The sequence below is a fragment of the Rhea americana genome, unplaced genomic scaffold (assembly GCF_003343005.1).
Source record: "Rhea americana isolate MKP2758 unplaced genomic scaffold, rheAme1 scaffold_8, whole genome shotgun sequence".
NCBI classification, from domain to species: Eukaryota; Metazoa; Chordata; class Aves; order Rheiformes; family Rheidae; genus Rhea; species Rhea americana.
Genome location: NW_028186978.1, coordinates 4,856,615 through 4,882,240, shown reverse-complemented (window position 1 = coordinate 4,882,240; position 25,626 = coordinate 4,856,615). Strand labels below are relative to the sequence as shown.

At 38.5% G+C, this 25,626-nt stretch overlaps 1 protein-coding gene across 2 annotated transcripts; it reads left to right on the top strand.

The window, feature by feature from the left end:
- Positions 1–15,987: 15,987 nt before the first annotated feature.
- On the top strand, positions 15,988–24,821 carry TMEM33 (transmembrane protein 33). 2 transcript variants are annotated; one of them, XM_085322711.1, is made up of 8 exons: positions 15,988–16,034; positions 16,157–16,230; positions 17,295–17,389; positions 17,814–18,001; positions 18,950–19,017; positions 19,513–19,646; positions 21,302–21,385; positions 22,626–24,821. In XM_085322711.1, the coding sequence occupies exons 2-8, from the start codon at positions 16,180–16,182 to the stop codon at positions 22,753–22,755; spliced, it is 750 nt and encodes a 249-aa protein (XP_085178837.1). In that variant the 5' UTR covers positions 15,988–16,034; positions 16,157–16,179; the 3' UTR covers positions 22,756–24,821. The 2 variants fall into 2 exon arrangements, with proteins under 2 accessions (XP_085178837.1, XP_085178838.1); XM_085322712.1 differs by lacking the exons at positions 15,988–16,034; positions 16,157–16,230 and adding an exon at positions 16,317–16,425.
- Positions 24,822–25,626: the final 805 nt, after the last annotated feature.

Below are 25,626 nucleotides of genomic sequence, written 5' to 3'. Positions count from 1 at the left end.
GGAGCGGTCCCAGCCGCAGCCGCAGCCGCAGCCGGGTCTGCCCCAGCCCCTCGCGGCGCGCAGGGGTTGCCGCCGCGGCGGTGGCGCCCGCTCTTCGGGCTGGGGCTCCGCACCGTACCCGGGCCACCGTGTTGTGGGGTTTTACAAGAGAAGAGCAGAGCGGCAGCAGCTCTCCAAGAGGATCAGAAATGCAAGGACTGGCAGGTCGGCAGACCGTTCATCCAGCTACCACTTCTCACGGCTCCTCGTTCTTCCACCATCTTCAGCAACAGCGTTTTCATTTACTCTTGCCTTTTAAAAGCAAAACACTCAGAGACAGCCGGCATCATCCATTTAATTTCAGAAGAGTCCACAGGTAACTCGGAGGAGAGAAGCCCATCTCTAATGCCTGCCCTATTTCTCCTTCCAACCCCCAAGCTATTTAGCAGAGAGACCTTGCTAACGAGCATCAGCAGGTCAGCTAAAAGCGCTACCGTAGGAGGAAAAAGCTTTCAGCTGAAACAAACTGAAAAATATAGATAGTTTATCCGACACAGCAGCATTCACTGCTAACCTGTGTGCCCATTTCGCATCTATGTGGTGGGCTGCTGGGCTTGCAGGATCTTTACAGGGAAAGGCAGTAAAATGGAAACATTTGCCCTGTGCAAAAGCAGCAGGAAACTAAATAAATCGGAGGAGGACACTTGACCGAGGTTTTCCCAAACAGCAAAGGTGAAGGAACATCAGTCTATCTTTAAAAATCTTGCCTGACAGAATAGATAGCAAAGTCAGACAGTAATATGGAGGATAGTTAGAACAAACAGCAGATTATTCAATTTAGCTGTTAAAACACAACATTAAAAGCATCATGCAGTCATAAGAAATGCTCCCTGGCTAAGCCTACTCCGGAGACTCAAAAGTGTCCGTCCACTTTTAGAGGTTGCTTCCCCCCCCCGCCACGTAGCCTTTCCCGGACGCCACATAACTTCCCGATGTCAGCACCCAGGCTCCCCTTTCTGCGTGCAGCCCCTGCGGGATGTGCCCGGGGCTGCTCCCGGAGCCTTGCTTCGCACCAGCGGAGCTGCCTGTCCTGCTCCGCCACGGCTCTCTGCTGCGCTCACCCAGTGCCTCCAGCACTTGGATGAAACCTAGGGTGCACGGATAAACAGTGCAAGAGTGTATGGAGGCACCCGAGCAAGCTGTAAAGGAGCACAGTTCGCTTTCGCTAAATTGCTCTTTCGAGAAAACTAATACAGCTTTGCAATGTCTTCTGTTTTGAATAATCTCTTTTAGAGGTAGTTAGGGTAGYTCATGGTACTGCGCTGAGCTGTGCAGCAATATCCTTATGCAGGAGAGCAATGCTCAAGACCCTTCCCTGATCCTTAAGGACCTCGCCTGGGTGATGTGAAGGGAGAGAAAAACTCCACAGCAGCTTCCCACTCATGAGAGCCAGAATATGTACAAAAATTCTGCTTACCAGCACTACAGGCAAGGATAACCTGGAGTCTCCCAGTTAATCACTATTGGCACTTTTAAACCAGCTATCTTTCCCATCTTATTTTCCCAAGAAGCATAGCCTGGTGTCTGAGCTCAGAGTTTGCAGTTTCAGACCTCTATAATATTTTATTGTAGTCCTACACGCCGGTCTCCTTCCTCTAATTTCTCCCCAGACTTTTTTCAAGGGTTCTGCCAGGAGCTGTGAAAAGCTGATAATTCAGGAACCAGTCTCCTGTAGTACAGCTCTGCATAGAGACAGGCTGTTCTTCGTAGACTAGATATGTCCCAGTTTGCAGAGTGGTATTCACTTAAGCATCCAGGAAAGAAACAAAGGCCGGTGTATTTAGTGGCTAATAATATACCAATCAGTAGAAAAAGTGAATCACATTTTATTAAAATACAGACATTTCCTGCTTTTTCCATACACAGAATTTATCTCAGTCACATTTTGTTATATGCTATAGGTGGATCTTGTGAATGGAAGTATGCAAATATTTGGAATATAAAGCTGAAATATTCTACCCTTATTTCAAAATATGTTGTATTATGTAAGTCTGCTGCTGCTGGAGCAGGCTACAAATATAGCTAGCTTATCAACTTTCTTTAAGGTCTCTAAATCTTGATATAGAATACAGAAGGGTTTTTATTGAAAATAAACAACTGAAATGGCCCATTAGGATAGTTAGCCCAGAACCATGTCTTGCCAGGTCCATTGCTTACAGTCAGGACCTGTGGTATAATGCAATTACATGGGCCTGAATTGTGCAGCATCTTAGGAAAATATATCTGATCATATATCTTTCTTTCTCTGGTAAAAAGAGGTTGTGGACAGTTTGATGGCAGGATATGACTGGTCTTTGCGTGAGGCGATAGTCAGATTGATGGTAAGGATTAAAGACTAAACCTTGTAATTGCCTGTGATTTTGTTCAGTTTTCAATATTGTTTTGAATATATTTTTTTGGGGGGTAAGCCTTGATTAAATGCCTTCTAAGGCCAGAACACAGGTTCAAATGCTCTCCTGTGTTTTCCCATACCCATTCAATTGCTACATTGCTYGTTGGCAGGGTTTTGGCCCATCCCAGCTATCACTGTACCAGACATAGGCATAATTTAGGGGGTATGCGGTATGGGCATAGAACATAGCCAGGAGTTGTGTCTCTTGTGTCTAGAAATGTTTTAGAAATGTTTGTTCTAGAGAATAGAACTTAGCCCATTTTATTTACTAACACTGTCATGGCCGTGTTCTGATACAGGTTTTTATAAATACCTGAAAGGAAAAGTAAGTTCTTATCCTGCATGTTTAGTTTTAGGCAGATCTTGGAAACTTGTTAGGTAAAAGTCTTGGACCAATTTTTTTTCTTACAATGCAGTCAAAACATCCAGGAGCAACTGATCTTAATAGATTCAGAGTTTGGAATATGAACAAGATTTCCTTTGGTTAAAAATTTCACCATAAGAAACCCTTGCTACAGAAACAGCTTTAATTAGTACAGTATCTGTTAGGACACCAAAAGCAATACACTGGATCTTAAAAGAATTTTCCTTACACTGGGAAATTTCTGTTGAAACCAACAGGAATCACATGAAGTTGATAGAGTTAATTGACCCATTTAAAATGTCTCACTGATATAGCCGAGTCTGGCGCAGGATGGGGACATGGGGAAAGAGGGCCATACAGGGTTTACATTCCTGCGACAGCTTCTTAGTTGCAGTAATGAGTAAGAGCCAAGTTTGCCCAGGATAAATCAGAAGTTACCTATGTACCAGCTGTATTGGTCTCTCAAGCTATGTCTATGCTGCTAAATATTGTGACTGAGGCCAAATGGCAAAACRGCTTGTGTCCATGCTGCTTAGCACTGGTTCCCTTTAAAGATTTGCACTGGAAAAAGATAGTCAGCGTAATTCAAAGCAGAGACAAGTAGTGAAGTAGGAGCTGGCAGTGTGGATGATCTGCTGTGGTTGCTCAAATTCACATTCTGAGCCTTTCTTATTAAAAAGTTGAAATGCCCTAGAGTCATACTGGCTTTGTGGTGCAATGAAAAATGATGGTGTGGCATCAAGATACTAGTCAATGTTGTCCATATTTATATCGTACCTATTCTCTATTCCAGTCCAGGGTATATTATATTACAAAGATCCCTTGTCCAGTGACTGTGAATGCAGAAGGAGGATGTAGGATTGATTGCAGAGAGTGAACAGGATCCCAGGACCTCCCTAAACAGATAGGAACTGGACCTTTGCAGATGGGTCTTCAAATTAAAATTGTCATAAGATTTTATTAATTTTGTTTCAGTAGCCTCCTCAAAAGTTCAAATATTGAAGCACAGGGCTGCTGTGATTTATATTCATCTAATGATGTAAGTTGGTAGCATAGAAGGAGTAAAATCTAGCTCCTTTGTTCATGGATTTGTGTTGTAGCTTAAAAACAACCCAAATTGTATTTTAGCTGAAAAATATTCTGTCTTTTCTAGTTGCTTTTACTTTTAGACTCATAAATACACTAAATTGTGTGGTGACATTGTTACCTAGACAAATATCCACAAGGAACAAGTATGAAACCACTAACCTGATTTTCAGTTATGATTTTAAAGCAAGATTCCACAGGAGGTCTCTAGAGGTGAGATCTAGCCAAAGATTAATCCCAAGTCACCTAGCTGTCTGCTATTAGCCTTTAGAAAGTTTATTCTTCATAAAAGAAGCTCTATTTTGATACCAGATATTAATGACTTTACTCAAAGTGATCTCAGCTGATAGCATTACTGAAAAAGCTTTAGCAACCGATAGAAATTGAAGTGCTATCTTTATCTGTGTATAACTAATACATATGGTAGACATCAGTTTAAAGCATTTTTCAGACTAGATGGCTTGATACTCAATACTCAAATAGGAGAGAAATATTGTTCACACTGATCTACAGAGCAGAAAGAGATCAGATGACCAGGGCTGAATAAGCTAGGTTCATGAAAACCATCTTTGAATATTATGGGTTGAATATAAAGAACACACAGAACAGATCAAATCCAAAATGCAATACTGTATTTCTATTCACTGGGTATCAATGTGCCTCTTTTATTGGTCTTTCAGAATCCGAGGAAGTCATGATTAGATGGCATGAGTGTTCCATTTTCAACAGAATAGATAAAAAGCATGAAAGTCCTCTTAAGAGTTTAAGAAGAAATCCCCCCCTCACTATTTCTGGTTCCTAGTAAACTCTGTTGTTCTTTGAGAAATACCATTCCTTCAAGATATCATGCAATTCTACATCTGCAAATGTCAGAAACATTTTGATGCCAACAGCACTGAAAAAGTCCTTCAATATATTAAATACTTCTCCTATCTTTCTTGTCACAAATAATAATCACTATTCATTTCTAGTGACCTTTTTTTTTTTCAATGTTAGATACCCAGTGTTAGTTTATACTTTAAACAAGATGGATCTTAGTACAAGGCTCTCCAATTAAATATTGAGAGATAATTATACAGTACAACAGTGAACAGAACTTAACTTTCCTATTTTGCAACCATCATAATTCTACACTTTACTGCTTTTTTTTATTGTTACCTCCAAAGGCTTCAGCTGAGACTGTTAAGACTTTGCTGAATGCTGCACTTGTTCAGATGAAAAGAAATATTTTTGTTTGTCTGCTTTTGCAGCCTGAGATCCTGAGCAGTGTAAGGGCAATCTTATCAATGAAGTTAAGCATACTTGTAAAGGGAAAAAAAAACAAATGTAATGGCCCATTTAGCTTAATAACTAAACAAAAATGAATAAATACAATCCAGTTGCTGGGTGATTAGAGATCTTGGTTATGAATAAATTTACTTGAAAGGCACAATTGGAAGTCATTATTCCAGCATACATGGAATAAAAATTAACCGAACATAATTTTTAAATCTTCATGTGATTTAACTATAACACTGAGAAAACTACAGAAATAGAAAATTTACCCACATTTCTTCAGTTACTATGTAACTGGAAATTCTTTATGATTCCAGGATTCCGAAATCTGTTTTGAAAATAGGTTCTCTATGTTGTCATTGAGGTTATACTTTCCAGTTAGTTCATTCATTGGGATTTAATAAGAAGACTTGAACTGCGTTGGATATGGTGTTCTTATCATAACAGAATCTCTTAAGAAATTTTCCAGCACTCACAGGGACATAATGAAAGAGTTCTATCTTCAGATATAACTTTCTCTTGTAGAGCAAGACATAGTATCTTCAGAAGCGATCAGGAACCACGATTTTTTTTTGGCATAACACAATATATTTAATAATTAATTATGTCTTTTCTTTTAACTACTATTTAGCCCTGCACTCTCAATTTTTTAGTTTCACAATGGTTAGTCTCTTCTCTGGCATGCAGTAGTACAGAGCATATCTTCTTGCCCTGGCCAAAAAAGCCACATCTTTCCTGTGGACTTTAACAGGGCAAGCTCCATGACCTGCTCTGTTTCTCACTACTAACCCAATTTTATCTTATGGTCAAAGCATCCATATGTTATAGAGGAAAAGCTGATCTTGGCATCATAGCTCATGAAAAAGGCTCTGATTTGCTTGGCCTTGTTGGTGCGCAAAATAGGGCCAAAATGAGGTTAGAGACTGGGATGTCACCTTCCCAAAAGATTCTTTGAAATTTGAGACCGGTGTTTGGAAACTGATTTTACCTTGTACTTGAAGATAGCACTGACAGGCTTTCTCCTGCCTAGTGCCTCATATTTTAGAGACTTGTGTGGGATTTTTGTTTCTAGCTCCAAAGTTGGAGGCAACTTCTTAAGGAGATTTTAATTATTTGACTGTGGGATACATACATAATTCTCTCCTTGCTTTAGCCACAGAACTTGAGAGGTGCTTTCTTCCACCCATCTTGCAAAACTCTTTTCTCAGAAATTGCAGAGCACAACACTTTTGTTTCAGCTTTTTAAAAAACATCACAGAGGAAAGTCATTTGCACCTGTTTGAACAAAAACTCCCAGTGGAAATATATCTTTGATCTGAAAAATTAATCAGTTTTCAGAATCTTAAAATGTCAGCAGTACTAGCAATTTTTTTTCAGGCAAAAATGAATATATCAACAGATTTCAAAGGATATACTGCCACTGAAATTTTCTTCATTTTGTGGATATGTGATAAGCTTCATTTAAACAGCAGCAATAAAAAATAAAAACAATCATGTCAGATTCTGTTTCCTGCCTTCCAACAAGCAGATATGATTAACTGAGGAGTTTTAAAGATGATTCAAAGAGAGTTGGTCCTTGCCTTCCCAGAGGCAACCACCTAGAGTGTGTTCTAGATGAGGTTTCACCTGTTCCATATAAAATGTCAACAGTATTTCCCTATTTCTCCTTATGGCCCAGAGGGCCGTGTTTATTTGTTGCACAGTGTATCATGTTGGCAGCCCATACATGTGCTCTGGTAATCTGGTACCTTCAGCTCAATCTAGGTCACTTCCAGATGATGCTACTTTCCCCTATCAGTTCTTTTCAGCCCATGAAGTTATGACCTTGCCTTTAGCATTGCTGAATTTGATCTTTTTTCTAATGCTCAAGCCCTCAAACTCATCCAGATTTTTTCAGTGTGATCAAATGATCTTTTTATATCTTGAAGATGCCTCCTATATTTGCAACRTTGCCCATAACCCCAGCTCCTATGTTTATACTTCTGTCATTATGCCATTATGAACATATTAAACAGTCTTTGATTTGTTTTAGAAAAGTCATCAATTTATCTTTAGTAAACTACTAACTAACCACCAGTCCCCCCCTTTTTGTGTGACATCTAGAAATAGTTGGATGCTATGGTTACTAATAACCTGCATTCTTTCATCTGTATCTTAGGAATCAATGTTTGTCATAATGATGCAATTCCTGAAAATATTCATTTTGTTATCAACTTAGATCGTTACTCAAATTTACTTTTATTTCCACAGTTCCTTAAGTGTTGTTATCCTTCAGTGCCCATGTATCAATCATGCCTGCTCTTCTATCACGTATTTGTTATCCTTACAACGGTGAATCTGAGGCCCATCATAATTGTTCCAGTTACTTCAGTTTTGCTGCTTAATACCTTTCATTCATCACAAAAAGCACATCAACATTGGTTGGAAGGGATCCTGGGACCAGCTTGTGTAGCTTCCCTCTTGAAGTAGGTCCATGACCAACACTGGACTAGTCATCTGTAGCTTTTTCTAGCTGAGTCTTCACAGTTTCCAAGGATGTAGATTCTACTACCTCTGAGCTAAATACCACCGTCTGCAAATTCTTCATTCATTGCTTATTGCTCTTCTCCTATTTCTCAAGTACGCTCCTATCATTATGAACACTGCCTACTACAACTGTAGTTTCCTTCTTCTTTCTCTTGAATCTCATGCTGACTGTTGTTCCTTCATCTATGTTAATAACTTTATTTCTATGATCTTTTCTATTTGTGCCAAAACTAGTGTGAGAGTTACACTTTTCCCTTTTCACCTTATTTCCTCATTTTTATTTTTATCTACCCAACCACTCTTAATCCTAGAATGCTGCTTAAGAGTCCACTTGGCATGAATGGCTCTTAATGGCATCTTCACCTCTTTCCTGCTTCAGTTATAATAAAATTATCTATAGAGGTCATCCCACAGCTTCTGTCTCTGCAATGAGGTATCAGAAGAACCATACTAGGCACTTAATCCCTTCTTCTTTAATTTTCTTTCCCAGGATATTAATTATCCATGTAGTCATTCCAATGTGAAGTTTTCAGTGGAGTGTGAACCTTTGAATTTTTTTTCCTGTTCATGAGAGAATTCTTTTAAACTTTGCAACTSCATGCCTTTTTTTTTTCCGCTGCTGCAGACAAATGGCTCTGAAGGAACTGCACGACAGACCTGCCAGATTTTTTATATTGCAAGGCCTTTAAGAAAGGCCATTCCTAATATTGTCAATTAAGATAAAAAACAAAGGTGCAAAGGTGCAGGACACTGTATCTTCTCATGCAAAGAATTAGTAGTAATGGTCTTGGACAAACTGCAGTGCAAGACAATCTCACCTGTGGCAAAGAAGAGTTTTTGAAATCTCTATTCTTGCTTTTGATTAGGAAAATGAGATGAAGGGCACTTGTTTGTTTTTAGAACCCTGCAATGGAAAAAAAATCATATCAAGAAAAATAAACAGGATAACTCACCAAAAGCTTCATCAAACCTCAGTGAAGAACTAATGGTGAGTATAGGCAGTCTTCCATGGATATTCCCAGAGTTCTCTATGCTTCTTTTCCTGCCTGTTCCACATGGCATTGATTGATACATCCTTAACCATTGTATTTCAGAAACCGTATGGCTATATCTATGTCAATAAGCTTGCTCTTAACTCTTAATTTAGCATGTGACCCTCTCCAGATTTGCTTACGACTTTCCTTTTATAATACCAGATATGTCTCTTGAACACTATCTCCCCACTTCCCCAGTATTTTACTTTCCTAATGAAGCAATTACTTGTGGCTACATATAAGCCACAAAAGATTGCCAAAGAAGAAATGTAAGATACCTCTTGTCTGTAAGACATCTTATAACATGAAATTTAATAAGAAGTTATGAGCCTCAAAGATCAAGCTTCCATTACTAGTCACCATGCTAAATATATAAATCAGAAACAATATGACTGAGTGAGAAACTTATCGTTGACTCATCATTAGACTATCTGACTAATTGGTATCCTTGAGGATTTTTATATCTTGGTATGAACATTTTCTGGGATATGGACAGCTTGCTTCATTCAATTTCACGCCACTTCTGCACATGATTAGATCAGATTTAAATGGATGGACTTTACCTACGACTGTTTGGAAGGACAAATCTAATTAAACTGATTGTCTTTCTGTGTATTCTTTATCTTTTCTAAGTTCTAAGCTCTTATTGATTACCAGTGGCCACAAAAAAGCAGTTGGATAAAATATGCATATTTTTTGGCAATGATTATAAACCTAGATTAATCTAATCAGATTATATGGAATAAAATGAAAAATAAAGGGATTAATTATATAAACTAGAAGTTGTTGAGCTCTTGCCTCATGTGTTTGGGATTGGATATGCTGTGAATAAATAAAGATAACTCCCTCCCCAAAATACCATTACAAAATGTCTGCAGAAGACATGTCAGAGTTCTATGCCTAAACAATTTGAAATAAAAAGTTAAATAATAAAAATATTTCCATATATCCATATCACTTAATCATTCATGTGATTTTCTTTGTATATGAATTTCTGAATGGGTTCTTATAATGAACACAGAAAGTTACTGATTTCAGAGGTTATTTGCACCCCAAAGTGCTTTTGAAAATTCAACACAAGAAGTATTCAGTACAACAAACAGAAGAATTTATATCACAGAATAAATAAGACCATTGGAACATACCCTGATTAAGAAGACATGACTAAAAATACAGTCCAAAACCATAATCTTTCTGAAGCCTCCTCTAACCTTAGTAAGGTTTCTATATGCATCTTCAAAATGTTTATTTCCTCAATCCTTTTGTAATGTAGACAATACTGACAGACTTGAGAAGACTTTTCTATTGACTTGTTTGTGGATGAAACTAGATGCAGCTTTGGAGGTGCAGAAGCTAAGGAGCAGGGAATAGAACCTCTTATCAGAAAATGCAGCCCCCAAATTTGCTATAGTTGTGAGAAAAGTTTTATAGGTGAATGGGGTGGGATTTCCAGCATTATGAGTACTGCAGTTATGGCAAGGGAGGATATATAGTCTTTGGCTATTGATAGCCTCAGATGAAAGTAGAAAACTTTCTGGTAGGTCACTTCTGCTATCCCACCTTATACCTCTTGCAGTCCTTGCTGTTTATCTGCAAAACAAACAAACAAACAAACAAAAAACAGCTCCTGTTGAATGAGTAACAGAAATACAAAAGACATAACATGAAATTTAATAAGAAGTTATGAGCCTCAAGGATCAGGCTTCCATTACTAGTCACCATGCTGAACGCCCTGTTCATGAATACCTCTGCCAAAAAAGAAAAAAAATGAGTCAAGGATCATATTGCTATTAGTCTTTTAAATGAAGTACTATTTCYAGTGTTACCAATGCTAGACTTCATGTTTTCTTTGCTCAGTTCATTTAATAGATGGTTTTCAGAAAGTGAACGTTTCTTTGAATACTTCTATGCATACATACAACTAACCTTTCCATCGTGAATTGAAGTCCTCCTTGGGCAAGTTTTCAGCTTTTGGCTTTTGTTCTTGGTTTGTCTTTTTATTCGCTTAGTGTAGTCCATGATTACCAGTGGRAAGAGAGCCTTTAACTAGTTACCCAATACTTAGTTCAGCATTGGTCAATATACCTCCAGATTTTTCTTCAAGCCTGAAGGATGATGCTTACCATTTTTTTTTCCTGTAGTAGGATTTCTAATCAGTCTGTCTGGGTAGTTGAAAGTCCATATCGATAATTCACTGTGTTTCTCTGTTTGTTAATATTTGTTGATACGCTTTCTCATGGTAGAATTCAAAAAATCTTTCTTGAATGTATTAAAAGAACCCTTGTCCTGGCTTCATATGCCATCTTTCTTTCTGTTCTGAGTTTTCCAATATTTTTCATGTCCTTGATGAGCTGGACATTGAAAATAAAATACTTAKGCTCTATGAAGTGCTCTGTGCATAGAGCAGGTAACATTGCTCTATGCTATGCATGTGTCATATCTCCAATCTTTATTTATCATAGTTAACAATTTGTCATTGTCCCTTTTACCATCTTAAGCTTACATTTGCTCACACTTCTGAGAGTGAATCTGAATAATACATCTTAATGCAGGGATATACCAAAAAAGTTGAGAACTATGAAAGTGTTGACACAGAAAGAAAGGGGAAGGAATCCTTCCTATTTTGAACATCTCCAGAAAGGTTGTGGTTTATCTCTTTCTTTGCTTTGGCAGGCACTTCCTGATTAAAAGGGTAATCTTTCCTGGAAGGGGGAGTAAATGAAAAGTTCAGCTGTGAGGGAAAAGAAAGAAGACCATGTTTGATATTGCTGTAGACCATCGAGCAGAAATCACAAAGCAATCCAACAGAGAGAGAGACAGAAGACCTCTCTGTTTCTTTTTCTGAAAAATGTAACATGGATTGACCCGCTGTCCTTAATTGTTTCTTGAGATTTGGACAGCCAGCTTGAGAWAATCGCAAACAAGAACCAAATTGTTCATTACAAATTTGCATAAAAACTTATTTCAGCTTTGCATCATACATTACTGATATAAATAATGTAACTAGTTTGGCCATGAGGAACTGCAATACTATCGACCTTGTAGGAATGTTCTCCCTTTTATTTGTACATGAATGTTATCAACAGTATCTTCTTTCAAGTCATGTACCATGAAAAGATAAATCACCTAAACAATGCTATGTCAGCTTCTATTCAAATAATAAACTGAGGACTCCCCAAAATTGTGATCTTGCTATTTTCAAGCACTTGCTTATTTGTATGCTCCAATTACTACTCCACTGACAGTAAATCTCATGTTTTAAGATGAAGTATCCCTCAGAAGAGTTAATCTTTATAATAATTACGTGTCTGAGTGCCAGAATTAAAAAGAAAGACGTTATAAAAAAAGTAATAAAATGTCCAAGTACAAAACAAACTGTAATATGAAATAATGGCCTATGATATATTTTATGATGGATGCTTAATTTTATTTTAATGATTATTATTGCTTATAAATACTTCTATAGTGTCTGYTATGAGAGTCAGTAATTAATTTGAAACACCATAAAAACCTCCTTTGAATTTTCAAACTTGCTTCAAATTATATATGCAGTTTTGCAGATGCTTTCATATGGAAGCAAACAGAGATTGTGAATCAYGTGGCAGTGGGAGCTCAGGATTCTGTTTCCAGCCAGCCATGCTACACACAAGTAGGAGCTTGCATAGCTACCAGCAGATTACCAGCCTTTCTGTCCCAAAGTCTTCAGTTAACACCTAACTTACACTAATAATGTGAGCATCAGTGAATTTGCAGTGTGTCTGGAGGGTTGCAGCCTGAGCTAAACAAATGCAGAGCGTTCATATTTTGTTAAATGTGTGAGTTACTTTACAGGCATACCAAGGCATTTCATTTTTTTCTGAGACTTCAAGTGGTTTAGTAGAAATAGTTGTGTATGTTTGAGGCCAGAAAGTCAAAATGTATCTCCTTGAAGCCACAATTTTACGATTTATGAGAAAGCTGATCCTAGGTACCTTAACTCCCAGTAATTGATAGGCTTATGAACATATTGAGGGAACACAGAGAGAGATGTGTTAGTGAAGATTTCAGATATGTCTGTGCTGCCTGTGTTGACTGTCAGAGAGGAGAAATAGGAATGTATTCCAAATGAGAGAGATAAGTCCTCAGTAATTATAATGAGACTTTTCTAAATATCTGAACAATCAATCACTGGTGGAACTAGGAAAAAGCAAATTGGTGGCTTGATGGTATGGAAGAATCCCCTTATAACTATTGGAAATCAAATCATTAATAAAGTAGGAATCAATTTCTGCTCCTCCTCCCTGCTCCATCAGCAATATCATAGCAGAGAAGAATTAGGAAAGGGAAAAGCCAATAGTTGAAGCTTGATTTCTTAAGATACAACTTAATATTTTTTCTCAAGTTAAACAGAACAGTATTGTGGCCCAAATTGCTCAGCGAGGGAGAGTTTATCCAACAAGAAGTAACAATGGGCAAAGTTCTCCAGGCAGAGAAGAACAAAGGTGAAGGGTAAAGCCAGAAAAAACAAAAAAGTGATAGAAAACAAAGGAAATTTCTTGGCTATCAAGGTCCAAGTATGATATTCCTTACTACATTTTCCAAAGTAAGGTATTTTTGAAGCCACTAAATTTTAAGAATAAGCAATGGAATAACATTGTATTTATATGAAATTAAGGCAAGAGAAAAAGAAAACATTTGTAAAAAGAAAATGTAAAATTTGGTGTGTATGACTGACAGACTACAAACCAGACTCTAGAAATGAATGCGTGCGTGTGTGCGTGTATGTGTGTGTTCAGTCTTTCCTAACTACAAATGTTAAGAAATAAACAAGCCTTCTTGATATGCATTTGTTATCCCAGGTCAATTTAATAAATACATAATCCTGAAGACAGGTCAGAAGGTGTTTTTCCCTTGAGACGTTTCAGTTTGGCAGAATTAAACGTCTAGTAGTCTTCGCTGTGTATTTCCACATTTCAACTTCATCTAAATAAATCTCCTGGATATGATAATATTTTCTGTTGTGACAGACAAAATATTCTTGTAATGGTTTAACCTTAAATTACYAGAGCTATATTCAAAGCCTTAATTTCAGGTTAACATAACTGTTTGTCAGTCTTTTAATTACATTTACATATTACATTTGAGAACATCTGGTAGATACATTCACACTCCTAATCCACTGCAGCTGTTTGCCCTTAGAGTCTTCTACACCTGTATAAAAAAGTYCCAAAATAGCAGGTAGCTCTTGTGCCTACTTTGCACCCACTTTATAGAGATGAGTGGTGAAAAAAGAAGAGAAAAAATCAGGTTATACAACTTCAATTTTAAATGTGTTAATTAGCCTAAAGTCTTAGTTTACTTGTAATTGTTATGGCATTAGAATCCCTGTCAGCTGACTGTTCATTTGCTCCTTCCTTCCATATTTCATTACACATTTTCCAGATCCTTTCCTACGTCTGTTCCAATGAATCTTGAAGTTTAATTATCATAAATCAGAAATGAGGCTGATTGTTGATATTGATTCCAACATTGTTGGTCACCAAAATAGGCCCTTTTTTTTTGTTGCTAAAGAGTAAGCATCTTGGAACGTGTAGGAATGGGAGCAGGTGGCTTGCTTCTCTCAAATCCATGTCACCAGGAGGTGGAATCTGCTACACATCCTTGAGAGAAATAACAAAGGACTTCAGATTGCATGAGGTACAGAAGTTAAAATGCAAAGATGTTAGTCTTGAAGAACTCTTTTTTTTTTTTTTTTTTTTTTTTTTTTTCTTTTATGAGATGCTGACTTCAGTGGAGCTGTATTAGATTTACTGAGGCCTAATTGAGAACAGAATCATGTTCCTATAACTATCCACCACAGATCAATTAAAAAAACCTCAACATAAAGACCAGGGACAGATTAACAAAGGGAGGATTAATCCTTTCCTGCACTTTYCAAGACTTTGTAAATGGCATAGGCTACACATTACCAAGTGGGGAGGAGACCTTTGTATTGTGCCACCCAGCTCAGTCCTCACACCAGCATTGCTAGTATACCTTTACTTGATTAAAAGTGTCTCTAAATTCTTTAGCTTTTAGTCTTTAATACGGTTGAGATTTATCATCTGTTATAAGCTCTACTGGTCTGTACTGTAATACAATGCAATTTTAAGGTTATGTATACAGTGTGCGTCTCAGCTCTTCGACTGAAGTGTGGTCGACAGATAGCCTGATAGCTTACTCAGCAGTGCATTGCAGGGTCTGAGCAGATCCTCTCACTTTAGAAGTTTGCTTTGACACATTATGAGATTTTTTTTAAAAAACGTGCARAATCTGGAAGATCTTGGGCTACCTTTCTAGACGATAAAATGAGTGAATGATTATTTAACGGARGGATTTAGAAACTTATTTCAAAGCTGCTGCATTTGAATTCAATTCACACTGTTTACAGTATGAGTGTTTGAGTATGTACAGCTTTGGAAAGGTTTATTTCTCTTCCTCATTTTATGCAGTAGGAAACAGTAACAGAGGACGCAGCCTGAGGTGATGTGTTAACGGTCAAGCCGTACATCGCATCGTTGCTGCGTGACATTCCTACACCACWCCGGTAAGGCAGAGCTGGAGGGTGTCGCGTCTGCGGTCTGCAGCCTTGAGACTCCTGCTCGCTTTACCGTTGGACGGCAGTAAGCTGCGTATTCGCCCGTCTCGCGCCAAACGGGTTCGGAAAGCCCGTTCAGCCCTCGGTGACACACGCCGCGGGCTAGCGCGCGCGCTGCCGTTGCTGCTGTTGACCGTCTCGTCGCCAGTTTATGCGGCAGTACCGCTATACAGGTCACGCAGGGCGGGCTCAGAGGCGAATGCCTGTCCCGACCTGCAGGGCAGCGTCCTCAGCTGCCGGGCACAGCTGCAGCGTGCGGCACGGGAACTGCCGGGGGAGGAGGGCCGAAGTCACCTCCTTCGCTGCCCTCTCCTCGCGTCACTCCCCGACACGCGATTCCTGGATCTGCTCCCACCCCACATTAACGCGAGATTATGAATTGCTGCTGTTGTGCTGACACAGCGCGTGTGATGACGTCGTTGCGCCGGCCGGCGAGTTTAGTGCTGTATTATCACACAACGTGAACGTTAGGCACGTCAGTGCGGCCGCCCCCCAACTCCCGCGCCCGCCCGCCGCCGCCGCGCAGCGCCGGGCCCCTGGCGTCCGCAGGTGGAGTCGGCAGCGTGACGTCACCCGGGGGGGGGGCTGTGAAGGGCGGGAGGTCGGCGGAGGCCTACGTTACCCGGCAGGCCTCGCGGCCCCGCCGGAAGTGACGCGCACGGCGTCTGAGGCGCGCGGCTGGCGAGGCGGCCGCGGAGCTCGGTGCGTGGGGCTGCCGCTCGCGGCGGGTCACGCGCGGCGGGGCCTCGCCGCCAGCGCGGTGTCGCGGGGAGCCCCGGCGGCCGCGGCCCCGACCCCGACTGAGGCGCCTTCTCTCCTCACAGGTGCGGCGCAGCTTGGCGCGGCCATGGCGGACTCCACGCAGAACGGGCCCGCGCAGGGCGGCGGCGGAGCGGTGGTGAGGAGCCCCGGGGCGCGGCGGCGGGACACCGGGCAGCAGCGCCTTCCGCCGCGCCGAGGCTGCATGTGCGGCGCTGCGGGGGCTGCGGGCCGGGGCTGGGCCTGGGCCTCGGCGCCTCCGCGGGCAGAGGGCCCCGCACTGCTCGTGGGTTTGCGCTTTCTCAGCTGAGACTGACCTCGAAGGGCCGTAACTGTATGTCCCTGGCGCTATCGTGCAAGCTAGCGAATGGATAGTGACAGGAGGATACCTGTGCCTTAATTATTCAGTTAATTTCTGGCCCTCTTAAAGAGGGTCTAGGGGCTTAGAGGGAAGATCAGTTTTCAAAAGCTGGCTCAAATTCAAGCCACAGTTTTGAACTTTTCCAGCTGGAAGGCTGCATTTGGATGCCTCTGTTGGGGACAAGTTGGTTAAGAGCATGCTGTGCCTTTTTAGAGGCTTTCTGGTACTTGTGGGTTTGTCAGGTGTGAAGAGGGCTGTGGTTAGCCAGAGCTCAACATCAGGAGGCACACTAGATCATTGTTCAAAACCTTTGGACTGCTAAGCGTTTGTAGGCCAAAATTATGCCTTTTTTTTTTTTCTTTCCTGGAGTAGTTGTGTGAGTGTTGACTGGCCTCCTCTTTTTTCCTCCTCTATAAGAAGTTCTGTATGGAGTCTTTAGCATCATGTATGTGAAGCATGCTTTAAAAGGAGCCCCACAGCAATAGAGACAGAAGTCAGTAGGACTAACAAGCTTGCATAATAAGTTGGCTGTCTAGTGAGGTACATGCACATCGAAAAACTAACTGTGTAAAAGGTCCTAACACCGTATTTGATCATAACGTACAAGGGAACTTTTTTGGTTTTGGCTGCCTATTTTAGACTTTCATAGTAACCTCTTACGAATCAAGTATCACACAAAACCGGAAGATGCTCTTTACTTCAGGCTTTTGTTTGATTATATTCAAAGTTGGAGTGAGATCTGGAAATCTAGTAAGGGAGGAGGGTTGAATGTAGGCAGATGTTAAGATACTAATTACTGGGGGATTGGCTGTTTGTCTTTTTTTCCCTTTCTTCAAATGTAGCAATTTCTGATGGCTAACAAGTTGGATACAGCAATGTGGATTTCCCGCTTGTTCACTGTTTACTGCTCAGCTTTATTTGTCCTGCCTCTTTTAGGGTATGTATTGTAATATTGTAAAACAGCATTTAAAAACTTAYAAAGCAACTACACTTTTTTTTTGAGTTGTTCTTATGTAAGAATGAAAGTATATTCAGTTTACTGGATGCTTTCTATGAGAACAGTTTACAGATTTTAGGTTGGTTTAAACCATTTTTAGATATGTTTGGAAAACACACTGAATAGGCAGTTCAGCAGGAGGCAATAATGTAGGTATTTTTGTATAGTTATGGAATAATATACTGTTTTACCTTTAGCATCATGCAGTAAGTCAGTGTGACTAGTTTTTGAGGGTATTTTGATAATATACCTATAGTGGGAAAAACTTCAAACGCTGTGCAATTGTGATGCAATTCTCAAGGGTGAATATTCCCTAAGCAGAGACTTGGGTTTTTATGGTAACATCTCCTCTGATAATTTGCAGGTTGCATGAAGCAGCAAGCTTTTATCAGCGTGCCTTGCTGGCAAATGCTCTAACCAGTGCCCTCCGACTGCACCAAAGGCTACCGCACTTTCAGCTTAGCAGGGCATTTCTGGCTCAGGCTTTGTTGGAGGACAGCTGCCACTACCTGTTGTAYTCTCTTATCTTTGTTAATTCCTACCCTGTTACAAGTATCCTTTACCAAAAGTGTCATCCTGGTGAATTTTAAAAATATATTAAAAAAAATTAATTCCTTTCATTATCTGTGCCATGATTTGAAAAAACAGTTTAAACTAAAACACACCTACTATTCATAGAACATACTCTGTGTAAAGTAAGAGCTGCTTGTGTTGATTGAGCCATATTCAGGTTAATCATCTCTATAACTAGTGCATTTCAGCCTCTGCTTCCTAGTATTTTCTTTTTCCCAGGATTTAAGTGCAATGTATTTTATAACTTCTATCATATGTGATACTTTAATAGCAGTTGATAATTTTAATTCATTTTTCCAAGACTTACGTCTGTCTTGTAGTAAAGAGTTTTATATATGTCATGTAGGGAGGCAGCTATTGAGTAGTAAGCTTTTTTCAGATAACAGTTTTTTAAACAGAAAATATGAAAAAAAGGATTATTCCCATGGCTTGTCAAAGATGACATTTAAGAAGGGGCTTCTCTTTACTTGTGTTTAGTTTATTGTCTTACTTTTAAAATGACTGCCACAGAAATCATACTGTCTAAAATCTGAATCGACAATTCTTTGAAGAAATGCGATCTGTAGTACCYGTTAATAGGAATATTATGATGACTAAGTCCTTAGGATACATTTTAATACTAACCTTTACATTTCTTCCACGCAGAAGAAATGTATTTCTCTAGAAATGCAATTGTGTATAAGGTCAAACTATATTTTTTACTTTGCATATGCACATATACACTTTAAATCCAATAAAAATACATAGCTAAGAAAAGATGCAAGAAGCAAAGGGAAGAGCTACAGAATTGTTACACACATGCATGTCTTATTCCAGTATAGTTGATTCTGGCCAACCTCTTGTAAAGAACCAAAGTGTGTTTGTCTGCTGTGGAGGGAGAAGCAAAACACTTCAGTCGCTTATAACTTTCCTTATTGTTTGCTTCAGTGAGTATTTTCCCAGTTCTGCTGTTTTCTTTGCTCCATGCTGCCACATATACAAAGAAGGTTCTTGATGTAAGTATGATATAAAATATTGATGAATATTGGGGTGTGCTTGGGTTTTATAGCAGATTTGAGAGTTGCAGCTATGGATTCTTTTAGTTACAGTGACGGAGATACTGGCCAGGTGGAGCTGCTGCTCAAGCACAGTCATCTGCAGCTCTTTAGCTCTAACGTCTGTTATTCCAATCTTCTTGCAATTTTGCAGCATGGCTGGTCAGAACAAGGCTGGTGACATATACAGTTGAACCTAAAATATATACCTAAGGGGTTGCAAGACTTCATGTTTTCAACTTACCTTTGTGCAGTTAGAGATTGTTAATGATTCTTCTAGGAGGGGTCTCATGCTTCCAATAGTGTGTTTTGAGATACTAATTTTAATCCTGAAGGAGCTAGTCTTAAAATGCTGAGAAGAGTCATAACTGGTAGTTGTTTTTATTTCGATTTCTTCCTACTAGAGAAGATTTGTATAACTTATGTTTTCTGGCAATCTTTTTTTCTTCCTTAAAGGCACGAGGTTCAAATAGTCTGCCCTTCCTGAGAAATCTTTTGGAGAAACTGAATGCTAATCAACAGAATATTCTAAAATTCATTGCTTGCAATGAAATTTTCCTGATGCCAGCTACAGTTTTTATGCTCTTTAGGTAAGAATTGTAATACGTATTTTCAGAATTAGGAGCTATAAAAGATTACTCTTTGCAGTGAATTCTGTGTGGGTCACGTTTATATGGACTGCTGGGTGTGTGCACTGCCTGTTGAATTCATTTTAGAAACCTTGAGCTTATGCATGTTGGAATCCAACTAAAGACAAATGAGCATGATGGTTTGCACCTCACTGAATTTGGAGGCATTACCTTTTAATATTTGGAGGGGGCAGAATACCCTTTATTCTATACAAGTYGTAGCACAGTGAAAGCATTTGTCCTGAGGAGTCAGAAGAGGAACTTTTATTTTCTTGAAAGTTAATAGAATGTATAATTTGTCTTTATTTGTTGATAAGCCAGCTGAATGCTTTGATGCTTTACCCTTGATGGATTTGGTTTCATTTTAGGGCTATTTACCAACTACCACACACTCTCAGTATACAACACCTGGAGCATTCAAGTGCTTTCAAATTCTGTTTAGAAGTAGTTCTTTCTTACTAGATTACTTACAAGTAATCTAGATGTAGCTACTTGATAAGTCATCTAATARGTACTGAAAGTTTTAAAATATCATATACTGAGATCTAAAATAACATAAAGGTCAGTACAACTTACAGTAATTTAATACAATTGTGAAAATACACAATTACATATAACTTGTATAAATACAGTTTTTTGGAAGTCTGTTCTGCAAACTATTTTAGCTTAATAAATTGCTTGTAATTACTATACAGGTGCAAGASTTCCTTCCCCCATTCCCCATAGCTCATTTTGCTTTTCATTTTTTGTTATGCTTTTGGGTAAAGATCCTCTTCATATTTGAAGACACTCTAATGAAATTGTCACATAATATACAACTTCCACAGTGCTTTTTAATATTGTGTTTTATAAGGAAATTTCGATCAATGAAATTAAACTCATGTTTGAGTTTAATTTGTGATTTATTCTAGTTTAGATCTGCTTGCTACCCTTTTGCTGCTTTACAGCGCTATCACAGGGAACAGCAGCTTTATAAAGTATAAGAAAAACTATTCCACTTGCTTTGAAATAAGGTTGATATGAGTATGACTTTAATAGCTCACTATGTCTGTGGTAGCCTCCAATGTGTTATAACAAGTTCTGCAAAAGATTCTAGGAGTAAGGCCCAGTTTTTCAAAACACTACTTGGGACAGAAAATGTTTGTTGTAACAGGACTGTTTATGCCAGTCAGCACAACATTAAAAAGGCTTTTGCTTAACACTAAATGGGGCTCTGCTGTCACTTTTTTCAGCTACCAGAATCTAGAYATAAACCTCTTCATAAATAGAAAATCAATATGAGAACAGCAATATTGCATTTCTTTAATTGGTTTATTGAGCTGTTTTATTCTATAATACAAGCTTCAGCCTTTGTAGAATATACTGTTAGTTCTCTTGTGTGAGGCTGTGGTTTGTGGGTGTTGAGGTTTTTTTTCTTCTCCCTTCATCAGTTCTAGATTTTTTTGAACAAATATGACCCTCAGTCTGGCTTGGTGTTTTTGAGTCTAGGTGTGTTTGAGTCTAGGTAGTTTCTTTTATTAGGAGAAGTTCTGTGTTGTTTGTTTGTGTGTGTGGAGACTTTTTTATTGTGAGGAGGGGTGGTCAGTATAAAGCTCTACTTTTCCTTTCTTTTTCAGTGGACAGGGGAGTCTGCTCCAACCGTTCATTTACTATAGATTTCTTACGYTACGCTACTCTTCTCGGAGAAATCCGTACTGTCGGTAAGCACTAAGTTGATTTCAGGGGGTAATACTTAATAGCTTAGTGTTTCATGTATTCGTTTAAGAGTGAAAAATTTCTGAATGCTAACTCATAATTCTAAACCTGTAAATGGCAATTCTAGAAATGTAGAATAACTGTGAAGGTTAACAAAAATATGTTAATGAATTCAAGATTATATTTACTTTGCATAACTGAACTTCTCTGAAATGTACTGTCCTTGAATCAGAGCTTTCAGAACATGCCTGCATAATTAAAACTAAGCTTTGGAGAAGAAAGTCTTCTGTTTGATAATTGTTTATCAGAAAGGTAGCCTTATTTTTAGATTGCAGGCCTATCCGAGTCCACTTCTGTACGTGAACAGACATTTATAAACTTGTGTAATGTCAACTGAAAAAAATTGTCAATTATCTTAAGCATGTTCAATTCCTACTTAAGTGGAAATCTTTCTCAGAACTTTCTCATGACAAGCATTGCGTAATGTAAGATTTTGTGAATATACTTTCCAGTTTGATCACTACTTGATTAGAAAATAGTTTGATAAAGTACCAACAAAGTGGCTTTGGCTGCCAGGGTATACAAGTGCAGATTTGAGAACCATAAACTTAATCTCCTCCTATTCACTACTGYTTTCCTATTTTGTAGGAAATCAATTGTTCCATCTTATTACAGGTATTTTTCAAAAAAAAAAAAARATGCTTTTTTGTTTATATAGTCTAAACTGTTCAATGTTAAAACTGTTYTTAATACAACTACTGCAAGAAATTTTGATGGTATTTATGTAGTCTTAAGTGAAGCTAGTGTTGTGAATTGTATTTCTTATGGCTGTCTTCTAAGGATTGGTTCTAGAGTGCGGAATTCTTGCTGTTTGTCCATTCTGGCAAGAAGCAACGCAAATGCACCACTTCTTCGCACTTCAGCTCCATACACAGCCTTTGAAAAAGCGTTACATTTTCCCCTGCAGCCCCTATGGTGTTTCCTTGCTTGACAGGTGGAATTTTTCTGCTTTTAACAGTCTTTGTGTGGAAGTAGCTTTCAAARTTAACTAAAATACTAATGTTTGAAGGACAAGAACTCTCAAGCTCTTACAAGATAACACAACATGGAGYTGATCTAGAGAAACGTCATAACTACATTTTTTTTTTTTAAGGAAATGAGTGAATGTAAAGATTTCTAGATACTAGGTGCTTCTTGCTAATGCTTATAGTATCATAATACTCTTTGTTTAAATCTGATTCTYAGGACTCTCTTCACTGAGCTGAGGATTGTTGTTGAACATCTAATAATGAAGCCTTCATGCCCTGTTTTTGTAAGAAGACTATGCCTGAGCAGCATTTCCTTTATAAGCAGATTGGCACCAACTGTTGCGTAGCCAACTTTCAGGCATTTATATAATGTGAACGTTATGAGCAGCTGGCACATCTGCTGATGATTATAAATTCCTGGTTTTTACACTGATCTCACTCCAGGCTGTAGAAAAATATGTATATGCTTCTCTTGGAGGTAATATGAAACTTATCATCTCAAAAGCAAGTCTTGGAAACTTAAAATTACTGTGTTGTATTACTAATTGATGCAAAGTAGCTTCATCTTATCCAAAACATGCTAAGAGGGATAAAGGCTGATCATATGGAATTGTTTCTTAAAAATCATAGGTTTAAGGTTGATTAAAAGGTCTTTTTTTGTTTGTTTTAAGGAGTCTTTGCTTGATARGTCTGATTGGAACCCTAGCCACTGTAAAACATCTTCAGTGGACAGCATCTGGTACACATTTTGAGGCACTACACTTTGGACAGTATTGTTCTATTTACTAATGTGTCCGTAGACTTATTTTTTTCTGAATTACTATATTCAATATAAAAATATGGCCCACTTCGAATTTAATAAAATAAAAATCAAACTGGTACAGCTAACACCTTTCCTGAAGGAGAGCTTATTTTTATTAAAAAAGAAAAACTCTTCCAGGCTTTTTTCTTGTGATACAGTCCTACATCGTGTAGCTGGGAAAAATCTCAAAACTCTGACCACAGGAAACCCTGTATAGTTAAGTTGTCATAACAAGATGTTTTAGCAAGCCAAGTTGCTGACCTGTAAGCTTTTGAGAAAAAGATGCAGTGCTTAAACTTTTAACCTAATCAATGTAAATGTAGTAGCTTTTTTCAGAATCATTGCAAATGTGTTCTTGTGTCTCCACAAATGTGAGACTGTGGTAACTCAAGCATGTCTACTTCTAGAAAATTAATCTRTAGCTAGCTCTATATAAATTGTCCTTCCAGTTTTTGGGGCGGTCAGAGTGATGGGAAATTTATATAAAAAGATTGTACCTGTTCAGGCATCTATCGAAACAAATGGCTGTAGKATTCTTTTTGGCATAAATCCATCTGATCTTACTGAACTGAAGGCAGTGTCATGACTACAGAAATGAATAATAAATTGAGTACTTATTATGCATTCACCCAGCAGTTGAAAGGTAGGTCATGGAAAAAAGAATGTTACCTGTCAAGATGCAACCTGTATCCCTAAAGCTGAGGCAAAGTGTTCGACTAATCTTCTATGGTAAATGTTAGTATTTTAATTACATAAAAGTTAATGGAATTCATCGGCCTTTTGTAAACTCCTAATGCATTGTACTTTATTCTTGCTTGGTCAGGGAAATCTTAGGTGAAACACTTCTGAAAGTGATTTTGAAACAAAGTATTTTCTTGTAACTTGTTACCTTGTTTGTGATGTGGCTGTAATTCAGACTTTTTGGTTGTATTAAGTATTAGCCCGTTAGTTCAGAGACGTGCATTTATACACTTATTTTTTTAATTTTATTTTTTTATTTTTATTTTTTTTGCTCAACCTCTTGGTAGTGATGAAGACCTGCTTTTGGTAACTCAATATGATATTTGACTCTTGAACTTCTCTCTGAACTTGATTAGCTATTTATGGCATACTTGCACAGTGCAGAAGCAACTGCATGCAGTCCTGCTCTACAGCTGCTAAGACTTGCAACAAGATTCACTATATGTATATCCTGTAATTTGAGAATTTTAGAAAAACTGAAATTTCTACTGTAATAAAAGGAGTGTTAAATGTACTACTAGGCTCTTCAAGCTTATTTTTCTAACAGAACATAATGATGTTTAAACCTGGAAGTTGAGCAGAGTGCAGTCGTGTGCATGTTCTCTTGTCCCCACTGCCACTTCTGAATCAGGAAATAATTAATGTCTTGTGTGTTTCTAAAAGGTGAATTTATAGGGAATTTTTGYCATATAAAGTGACTCTTCAAAGTTTAACTCAAGAATAAGCACTACAAGAGTGGTATCTAACAGGAGTGGAAATCCAGACCAACTTCTGACCATTTCTCCATTTCAGCATTGTTCTAGAYCCTGTTTGATGTTACATGATGTATTTTCAAGTGGTGATGTCAGACTTCGCACCACTGTAACTTTATTTTAAAGTTGGTCACCTAGGAGTATACTGTGAGTGGAAGGCAAATGAGGGCCCTGGTAATTGGTGTAAGCAAAGTAACATTACTCTTAATTTCTGAGTCAGTATTGCGCTCTAAGACTGCTTTTATTATGGGCCCAGCTTACTGTTCCTTTTGTTGTATGCTGTTACTGGTATGTTAGCGAATCTTAGCGAAGAGTGTAAGCCAGGTCTGAGATATTACAAAAGTAGAAGGATGCTGAGTTTTGAGACCCAGCTTTYTGAAACCCTTTATGAATGGGCAAGGAAGAGTAAAAGGATTAAATGAGTGACATTTCAATAGGTGGAGAATTGGAAGACTCATGAAATAAGAGTTTATATATGGATATGGAATTCCTTGCTAGCCTTTTCTTTTAACTAGTTTTAGAAGTGKGTTGAGGAGAGGAAGACTTATAAAACAAATTTGATTTGGCTAGTCTTGCATTTGTATGCATGCTTTGCTGAGACTTGCCAGCAAAACTGAGGGCTGGGTTTTTTGCTTGTGGCCTGGAAAATTTTACTTGCAAGGTAGGCCAAGAAAACATGGAACAAGGAGATGACCTCCAAGCAAAATGAATCGGGCTACTGACCTTCACTCTGTATCAACTTTAACTTACTCTAGTCTTAGACTAGCCTAAGTGATAATATTGAGATTTTCCAGTGCTGCCTGATTTCTGTCTTGTGCCTGCTCCCTAACCACAGTTTATGACTGTTTCTATACTAACAACTAAACACATGAAATGCTAGTTGTAACCTGACAGTTTGAGATCTTTCTAGTTAAAAAAAAAAA